Below are 9,973 nucleotides of genomic sequence, written 5' to 3' on the forward strand. Positions count from 1 at the left end.
ACATTCCTCTCAGTGGCTGGCTGCTTGACTGACTGGTTTGTTGTTTAGGAGAACAAGTCTGGATCACAGTCAGCTGAGACCGAGGGCTTTCCCACAGCTGACCTGGAATCAGCTGGAAGCGAGGGAATGACCCCGCCGCCATCAGATGGATCCGGTTTGTATGAAGTCAGGGAGCGGCCATTAACATCCTTTACGAGTTCTATAAATCCATCGGATCGATTCAAATGCTACGAGTTTAACCAAGAGCATCTCACGCTGAGAGATGAAGGCTTCAAACCTCCAAGACATTCGCCCTCTGAGCATGTGTTGAGGATGACTCTCAGCTACTGCCACATCAACTTTTAGCTCTATATACGTAGAACTGAATGAATTAGAGCCATTCTGTGTTTTTAAGGTTAGGTTGGCTACAGAAGGTAATGAGTTGCTGACGTATCCAAAGATCCAAGAAGCTAAAAGCAAAAATTTAAAACACCTGTGTGACCTGTTAGCACTAAGAATGTGTGTTTGAGGTCAGTCTCGGCTACTACCACACCAGTTTTTACCTCAATATCTGTAAAATAAATAAAACTCTTTCACCATTTCACCTTTGGCAGCAAGAGATAAATGGAAACAAAAAAGCAAGAGAAATGCATCCAATTAAATTAAAATAATAAATGCGTGAAGTCAAGTATTTTGTCTCTGAATGCTTCATGACTCGATCCTTTCCTCTCAGCCAACAAGATAAACCTCTAATAATGAACTTTTAACATTATTAGTTTAATTAAACAGAAAGCAGCTCAAGATTTTCATCCATTCCAAATATTCCTAACTAAATCCCGTTGAAACGATCTGGGATTAACCAAATTTTCCAGCACTTTTGCGTTCATGTCTCCCGCTAAAAGTAAATAAATAAAACATCTTCGTGAAGGTGTCTGAACCTGCAGGTCCTGCGTGGAGTCAGATAATCTGAGCAGATTAGGGCTCGCGTATATTCAGAATCCACGCACGATTCAGGATAAGGATTAAACCGACCTGCTGTTCACGTGTGGCAGAGAAAACAGAACTAACAGGATTACAGATAAAGCTTCACAATCAGTGCCTGCAACTCACTATCTGCTCAACACACCTTTTTTTTAATCAATAAGAAAAGGTTCCTCCTCTCCTCTCAGCCACACCCGACTCCAGTTTCTGTTGCACCGACACCCACAGAAATTCGTCTGCTCTTTGTTCGGAGCGTTATTGTTATTCAGCAACAACCCTCCTCTGACATTTTCAGCTCGGGCTTTTTTTAGATGCCGTTTTTTGGAAGCGGGGAGGTAAAAATCGCTTGTTAAGATTTTAGGCACAGGGATGCATTGTTGGGTCCGTTTGTCCCGACGGAGCGTCACTCACAGCTCGTCCTGAGCCAACCCGGGCGTGGAGCAGGCATGTGAAAGTGGGCGTCAAAAAGAACAAACAAACATTGTGTCCAGCTGCCCACCTCGACTGCGAAATGAAGAGGAATCGATCTGCGTGCCGTCCGAGCCTGACTGGAGGCAACTGTAACAAATCACCTGACAGGTTAGGAAAATTAAATCCCACCGTTCCATCTACTGCCAATACTTCCCCCAGTTACAGCCAACTTAAAGGTTTGCATCTGCAGCGTAAACATTATTCCCTAAACATCTTTTTACCTCATTTAAAAACTTGAAGTTCAGGAAAGACGGTTGATGTGGCTGCAACAGTAAACACTATTCAGACAAAAACTCAACAACTAAAGGGATTAACTGTAACCCCAATACTGAAAAGGTTGGGTGAAATGTGAATGCAATGATTTGCATTTTCTCATTTTTTTCACATTGGAGCACAGCAAACATAAACTGTGCCATTTTTAAGAAGGAAAAAATTTTAATTTTTCATTTTTTGGCAACAACAACATCTTAAAGATGGAACAGGAGCAACAAAAGGCCGTCGGAGCAGGAGGAACATTTTACAACAGGTCAGTGAGAGGACTGGGGATAAAAACAGGATTTTAGAGAAGTAAAGATAGGCAGAGGTTCACCAGGCGGAGAGAAACTGAGTTTGAAAAATCTGTGAGGTCAAAGGTCAAGGCTGAGAGTCAATATTGGATGTCCGAGCTGCTGTCTTCTCTGGACTAAAGAGGAGAACTGTTCTGAGGTCAGACGGGTCCAAACCATCCAGCCTGCCTCTCTGATGGTATGGGGGTGTATTAGTGCCTCTGGAAAATATCTCCAGGTTTTAGAACAACATGGAGAAAAAGAATCCAGCAAAAAACCATGACAATGTCCCAATGTTTTCAAGATGTGTTGCTGTCATTAAATTCAAAATTACCTTATTTTTCCAAAACAATATTATAATTTCTTCATTTAAACAGTTGATGTGTTTCCTGTGTTCTGTTGTGAACTAAATACAGGTTAATGAGATTTGCAGAGCATTGAATTTTGGACTTTTTTGGAACTTGGGTTGTAGTTCTCATCATGGCTGCCTCTCAAAACTTCATGCTTGTTTCACTAAAACCTTCCTAAGCAAAAAATAAAATAAAACAAAAACTGCTTCAGTCAGCTCCATCCTTCCATCAGTCGTGTTGTTTTTGTGGTGAGCAGGGACAGCCAGCCTCCGGTGACTGCTCCACGCTCTCAGGATTGTGTACTACACTCGTTTTCTTGTTCGCTCATCCGCCCACCTCGCCGAGCTCCGCTTCCCGCCGCATGACACGAGATTTTACTCGCGAGCCTAACTGTCACAGGAAAGCTGGCTCTGGTGGCGTCACGCCGTAATTTGACATGTTTCGGCTTGTGGCAGCTCCCCAAGCAGCAAGAAAGACTTAATAACACGTTTGTCAGGAGAGAAGCTTCGTCTGTAATAAACTGCAATTAACTGGACTCGGCTGGGCTTGGTTCAACAGCGCTGAGCTGCTGAGAAATTCTGCTCGCTGGATGATATACAGAAGGTGACCTGGAAGTTACTGAAAGAAAGAAGACCTGAATGTCTTCAATAAAACACCACCTGAATGAGTTACTTACTGGCTAACTTGCATCTTTCTTCTTTCTGAGCCTCAACATCCCAGGAGAGGCATTTCTGAAACCATTTTTTTTTTTTACTTTTTAGACTCACTTTCTGAAAGAATAACCCAGATCCTCACACTTCACATTCACTTATCTCTGAATATCACTGGAGGAGACTCTTTTCTCATTTTTGTGTAATATCTGGCACGGGGAGAGTGAAAGTATCGCAGGAATTTGCCCTCGGTTTCCCTGGCCTCGGCTCAGGTTTGGTAAGAGGACGAATACAACCCCTGGCGGCTTCAGGACACGAAGGTCTGCAGAACAAGACTCGCTCTGTTAATCATTCGTTGGGTTAAATTGTCTTTTTTTTTTTTTTTGAAGAAAGTTTGGACCCGTGCGGCCTCTGGACAAACAGAGCGCCCACACAGGCCGACCAACAAGGTGACAGCAGAGGGCTGAACCGATGATTGGCTGCAGGAATGTGTGACAATCACAACTGCTCCTTAAAAAAAAAAAAAAAAAAGTGCATCTGAAGATGTTCGGCATGCTGTCACACCACCAAAAAGCATGTCAGTCATCCAGCCTGTTACACAATGCCTCTTCAAACCGTGCTTCACCAGAGGACCACTCCCTTATGAGGATTAGGGGGTTAAAACAAAATATGTGGGAGAGGTTTTATGGGTTAAAAAGAAAAAAAAAAAGAAGCATTCCTGGGGAAAGAAACGGCCCAGTTTTTGCAAAGGCATGAGGAGAAAGGAGGAAATATGTGCACTACTGTGTAAATATTACTGACTGTTGACTTTTGCTGGCATTATTTTTGCTGATTGAGGGCGAGAAAGTGGTGATCTGAGGCCGTGGTGAGCTACGAACGTTCGAGCACTCCCTGCGAACTGAAACGAAACATCGGTTTGTCCCTGAACCGTATCACACGGTGCGGTTTACTCCGGCGGCTTTCCAGATGTGCAGTTCTGAAACGCAGGTACGCAGTCAATGTAAACGAAGCATTTCGATCCGCAAACTTTACTCAAGAAATCTGAAACCGTACATGTGGTCAAATTTTCACTTCAAGGACACATTAAATGTTGCTATGAGGGGGTGAAATTATGCCAAATTAATGTTTTATTTTATGATTAATTTGTGGCTGCAGAAACTTGGAGTTAAGCATAAAAAGGTCCTGACAGGCTGTGGAGATTTGTAGGGAAAAAGGTGCCCAAAAACGCAGCCATTTTCAGGTGGATTTGTAAATTTAAGACAGCTCTATGGTTTCAGATACACCAGGAAGCCTTTAAATTACACCGTGGAGGTAAAATCCTCCACCAGGCCTCAGCTGCAGGACCTCCACCCTCCGGAGGAACATCATGAGGCCGAAAACGGCTGCTCAGTCTCAGTTAGGGCTTCTGGAACAATGTGGCGCCCCGTTTCCGCTCAGGAGGAGGAAAAGAAGTGCAAGGAATGGAAAGGAAAAAATCAAATTATGACCTTTGAGGGCGGAAGCTGGTGAGTTATTCTAACACAACCAGGGAGTCTCTCATGTGGAGCAGCCCGAGGCCCAGGAGAGGAGCTGAAACTAGGCCCATGCTCGGTCCCTGACCTCCACTGCCATTTTCTTTCAGCCCCAGCTGGGAAACCTCTCCCCCCTTCTCCTCCTCCCTCCTCCTTACCTTCCTCTGCTGTTTCTCCCAGGCTGGGTCCAGAAGCAGGTCCCGGTCCCAGTCGTTCTCCTGCTCCATGTACTGGTTCGGCCCGCCGGCGGACGCCTGGTTGTTGGCAGCGTGATAATCTACCATGTCAGCGGAAGAAACCTGAGATACGCCGCAGAGAGACGGTCAAGGGTTCGAAAATTTAACACCAAAAAAAAAAAAAAGAAAAGAAAAAACGGTGGGGGTGGCAAAACCGAAGACGGACTCGAATCTAAAGAGGTGCCAGGAAAGAGCCCTTGTTCTTCCAGCAGATACTCGGCTTGTCCTCTGCCTCTGAGCGTGATGAAGGTCCGGTGCGCAGTCAGGAGAGCCCGCCGCCGCTGTGAGAAGAAAAGCCTCGGTGAGGACGGTGTGGCTGCTGGGAGGAGGAACCAACCGGCCGCTCCTACAGGCTGACCGAGTCCGGCAAGCAGGGCGCACCGCGCAGCGTCGCTTCCGGCGTCACCCTTCAAAGTAAAAGGCGGCGTCGACATACATATACGTGGTATGTATCGGTCGGCGCCACCTCATCAAAATTGTTTTTAAATTCTTTTTAACACAAATCCGTTCAAACCACCCTCCAAGTCTTTATACTTGCTTCCTAAAAATTATATATATTTTTTTTTTTAAATAGTGTTAATAGTTTTCTGCAAGTCTCGTCTTATTGCCCACTTCAGACAAACTGTGTCTGTTAGCAAAAAAAAAGAGATTTTACTGAAACTCTCACAAAGCACTGAATAACTTCTTATACAAGATGGCTGCCGCAGCCAAGTGAGCATAAAAAAACAACCTAAAAATAGCTATAGTTCAGTCAGTTTTACACATACTGAGCTAAAATCAGGTGTGGTAGTAGCTGAGAATCATTCACAACACATACTCTGAGCACAGAACCTTTGTTTAAAATGCTGCCCTTTTTAGAGTCCACCATGTCTGTCTGTTAGCAAAATATCTCTTGAAACGCTGGATGGATTTTGTTGAAACTTTTATGAAATAATCATCGGATGAACGTCTACAACTTGAGGAGTGGAACCGATTCAAGATGGCTGCCACAGCCAACTGACCAAAATGGCTATAAATGAACCAGTTTTAGTTATAGATAAAAATCATTCAAAACACACACTTCAAGTGCTATTTATTGCTCGAGAACTTTGCTTCAGGATTAACTGGAGTCAGGCCTTTGTATTAGCAAAATATTTAATGTGGATTGATTCAAATGGACGTAATCACTGGATGTACTCATTAACCTCTGAACTCAGTCTAATTCAAGACACATTACGCAGTTAACTGAAGCCAGATGAAAATGGACATAACTCTGAGACAAATGTGTCCCTGAGACACATTTGTTTTGCTTTTTGTCCTCACACAAATTCTTTTGTCCTCAACTTGTCCATTTTTGTCTTTCAGAATATGGCCTTGTTGCTACTAGAATGCAATTTGAAGTCTACCAAACCTTGTCATTTTTTGGTATGTTTCGTCAATTCTACAAAAGAAGCGGTAACAAAGGAAGTGTCCGGATGCATGCTCAATAATCCAGGTAGAAAAATCTAACAAGGCTGAGTCAGGTCCTCTGAATGATTACTTCTTAGATGATACATTTTGTGTTTTATCCAAAAGACAAAACATATCGTCTATTGTCCAGAGGACCTGACTCAACCTTAGATAACAAAAGAAGGCAGTTCTGTCATGAACACGCAGACATTGGTTCATCTTTTGAGTTCAGGTGCTAAAAGACTAAACTTAAACTCTTAAATGGCTTTAAAAAAAAGAAGAAACTTGTAAGAACAAGAAAACAAGTTTTAAAAAGTAGTGACAAACACTCAGAAAACTTGAGAAACATTGCTCAGAACTACCTTCCATTCAAAAATAATAAAGTATTTAATGTTCAGGAACAATGTTGTGACATTAAAGTTAATATGTTCAAAGTTTCTTGCGCAACTTTGATTTTTAAACGTTTCCTTTTCACGCTGAAGGTGTTACCTTTTATTTTGAAGGCCTCCTAAACGTATTTCCGCTTTTCGTCTCCGTTGCCTTGACAACGGGGTGTCTCCAGCAGCTCCTCCAGGAGCCTGAAGGTTCATGAATATCCACGGACCTGCAGGCATCACGAAACCAGAAATAAGAAAGCCAGGGACAAACAAAGCTTTTTTAAAATGAGTCAGTTCGTTTTTTATAAAATAAATAACAATAATTAAAATAATAAAGCCAGAGATTTATGGCCCACATCACCCTGACTTAAAGAGAAGATCTTCATTCAGACTGAAGAGGTCGCCAGAGTCATAAATTTAAACAAATTAACCAAAGAAATGTCATTTTCTGAGAAACTGCGAAGTTTTTAATGAGTTTAATTAAATTATTAAAGTTAAAACAAGCAGAACAGAAGCTAAATTACCATAACCAGAGATAAAAGCTAGAATTAGCAAACCTGCTAATATTTGCAAGACAGTAGCTAAAAGCTAAAATAAAAAAATGTAGCTGAAATTTCAAATAACAAAGCTGAAGCTATAAGCTAAAATGAGCAAAACAGAGGCTTAAAATTAAAATCAACATAACCAAAGATGAAAGCTAAAAACAACAAAACCACAACTAAATGGTCAAAACCAGAGGTAAATACAAAAATAAGAAGATAAAAGCTAGAATTAGGAAGATAGTAGTTAAAATCTAAAATGAACAAAACTGTAGCTAAAAGCATAAATTACTGTAACTGTTGATAAAAGCTAAAATGAGCAAAATGGTAACTAAAAGCTAGAATTAACAAAACTATTGATAAAAGCTAAAATTAGCTAACCCCCAAAATAAGAAAGACAGTAGCTAAAAGCTAAAAAGAACATAAAAAGACAAAATTACAACATATCTCCTGAAGCAGATTTCAGAGAATAATGTTTTTTGAAGGAATTGATGCATTAATGTATTTTTATGGGGATTTTTAAAAATTAATAATATTTTTAAAAAGTATTAAAGTTACAAACGCTGAATGTCATATCTCACTATTCTAACTGGAGCCAAACATGTAGATATTTTAAGAGTTGAAATAATACAAAATACAGAAGAAACCTAAACAGGAAACAGTGTTTTAAAAAAGTAAAACATCTTTTATTTTGTAGGGATGCATGTGACACTGAAGCAGAATATAAAATATTTACTATGTTACTGTAATATCTTTTATATTCTTCACATTTTATACAAACTAAACTCACCTTTAATAAGTGTCGATAAGTACGACTGTGATTGAAACGAAACCAGGAATACAGAGTAAAGGTAAAATAAAAGGTTTGGTTTAGTTTGTCCTGTATGAATAAAAACCCCTGCTGTCCTCACTTATTTGTCATTCTGTGCAGCTTCTATTCTCCCAGAAATTTCTACATAAGATGAGGAAATTTAATGTTTTCATTGTTTCAATATATATATATATATACATACAAAATATAGTTTTGCTTTAATTTAAACAGTTGTTTTCATGTTTTCAGATATCAGTGAGTTTTCAGTGCCTCGGCCTCCTGATGAAGAGAAAATGGGCTCCAGGTCTCTGATTCCGGTCACGTTCTGCTGAGAAGCGCTGACCCGGAGGACCGGTATCGTACAGCAGAGAGGCCCGAGCTGCAGCTTCATCCATCACGTCTGCCAGGAGGAGGCCGGGATCGATGCTGAAGGTGACCGTCCTGCAGAACCGGGTCACGCTCGGGCCGTCCTGAGAGATTAACGTCAGGCAGGCCGCGGTGAACCATCCTCTGACAGGAAACAGCAGCCCGGGGTCACATTCACGGCAGCAGAGAGGAACTTCTGAACAAACTGAACTAACCATCTCCCGGGTTTACTTTGGGACGTTTAAAAGCAGCTCGTGTTGAATTATAAAAGGTCCAACAGTGGGATTCAGTACCAGAACCAGAGGCCAGCGGGGGAAAGAGAAACATCCTTTCTGTTCGGTTTTAAAGTCTTTATTCAGACAAGTGACAGAACAACAAAAGCATAATAATAAATGATGAAATGTTTAATTGAATACATGACAAACAAGCTAACAAACTACCTGAGTTTATTTTCACCACAAGTTTTATTTAAAGAATATGAAATAAAACAACCTTTAGAGTCTCTCAAGACTGAAGAGACGTTTCTTATTTGGCTACAAATGAAATACTCGGCATAAAAAAGGAGGTTTTTTCTTATTTTTCCTCTTCAAACAGTAAAATAAAGCAACACTAACACGCCTCCTGCTTCCAGGCTGCAGCCATAGCAGCACGGAAATAAAACAACGTTCAGGGAAAAGAGAAAAAGATCCCGGAGAATCCATCAGGTCAGTTGTACATGGTCATGTGGAGCCACTGGAACCAAATAAAAAACATTTAAATAAACAAAGTTAGAATAAAAAGCAGCTGTATGGTTTTTAGTTTTTCACTTTAAAACAGATAAACGAGATGCAAACTGATACAGAGCTCATATTTAACACTTTAACAGTGTCAGGTCCCTTTGTTTGCTTCAGTTTGTGTTTACGGTTTTGTTTGTTTTTGTTCCTACCTGTCTGTAGCTGACGGTGACCATCCCCAGCCCCACCATGTCGTACGCCTGAAACTTGTCTGGAAGAGAAGAGAAAGGAAGTGGTTCAGTGAATGACTCCACGGCAGATAAATGACAAGCTGTCCTGAAGGAATGCATAATTAATCAGTTGCAGATATTTTGCTAACAGACATGATCACGTTTTGTTGGCCGGGGATAATAAAGTCCCCACGATGGCTTTAGATCTGCAGCTGCATAACGGGAGTGTCAAACTGCACAGCTGGACACCTAATGGGTTGAGGGGTGATCACTGTTAATTTCAAGGTTCATGAGGTTAAAGGTCAAAGGTTGCAGATAACCCTGTTGTAAAACCTCATCTCTGCTCCTACATGTGACCCTTCTGTTTCAGGTTTGTCTGTCTGTCTGTCTGTCAGCAAAGATCAGGTAAAAACTAAAGAACAGATTTCAGGAAATGTTGGGGATAAGTTCTGGTTCTGATCCAGATTATGATCCGGTGGAGGTTTGGGCTCTCTGTGCTGCATGTTGGCATGTTTTAACTCCACCGTGGTGATTTTAACCGTCTCTGCAAATAAAGAGGGCTCACCCACACACACACACACACACACACACACTCCAACCACCGTCACTGTTTCTTACGGATCATGCTCTCCAGCTTCATCACCAGGTACAGGAAGCCGGGGTAACTGATGGTCATGTCGGGTTCTGTGTATCTCAGTCCGACCAGCTGCATCACCAAACTGTCCACCGTGATGCCTGCAGAGACACAGGAGAGTCCAACACAGGTGAGTCCAACACAGGTGAGTC

At 41.6% G+C, this 9,973-nt stretch overlaps 2 protein-coding genes and 1 long non-coding RNA gene across 5 annotated transcripts in view; 1 reads left to right on the forward strand and 2 right to left on the reverse strand.

Moving 5' to 3' along the window:
• actn4 (actinin, alpha 4) overlaps positions 1-5,027 on the reverse strand; it is a 63,216-nt gene extending 58,189 nt beyond the window's left edge. The window contains exons 1-2 of one of the 2 annotated variants that reach the window (XM_037981673.1): positions 4,890-5,027; positions 4,646-4,786 (exon numbers count right to left, since the gene is read on the reverse strand). In XM_037981673.1, coding sequence (XP_037837601.1) covers positions 4,646-4,771 — 126 coding nt within the window. In that variant the 5' untranslated portion in view covers positions 4,772-4,786; positions 4,890-5,027. Of the gene's footprint in view, positions 1-4,645 lie in introns of both variants that reach the window. The other variant, XM_017437384.3, reaches the window with a different exon arrangement.
• A 9-nt stretch (positions 5,028-5,036) lies between these two features.
• On the forward strand, positions 5,037-8,791 carry LOC119618012. Its single transcript, XR_005234540.1, has 2 exons — positions 5,037-5,168; positions 8,128-8,791. It is a non-coding gene; the product is annotated as an uncharacterized LOC119618012 (long non-coding RNA).
• The window catches only part of zgc:85932 (uncharacterized protein LOC405875 homolog), a 21,639-nt gene continuing 20,245 nt past the window's right edge, over positions 8,580-9,973 (reverse strand). Inside the window, exons 18-20 of one of the 2 annotated variants that reach the window (XM_017437407.3) lie at positions 9,806-9,922; positions 9,170-9,228; positions 8,580-8,976 (exon numbers count right to left, since the gene is read on the reverse strand). In XM_017437407.3, coding sequence (XP_017292896.1) covers positions 8,950-8,976; positions 9,170-9,228; positions 9,806-9,922 — 203 coding nt within the window. In that variant the 3' untranslated portion in view covers positions 8,580-8,949. The remainder of the gene's footprint in view (positions 8,977-9,169; positions 9,229-9,805; positions 9,923-9,973) is intronic. The other variant, XM_017437409.3, reaches the window with a different exon arrangement.

Source organism: Kryptolebias marmoratus, linkage group LG2, assembly GCF_001649575.2.
Source record: "Kryptolebias marmoratus isolate JLee-2015 linkage group LG2, ASM164957v2, whole genome shotgun sequence".
NCBI lineage: Eukaryota > Metazoa > Chordata > Actinopteri > Cyprinodontiformes > Rivulidae > Kryptolebias > Kryptolebias marmoratus.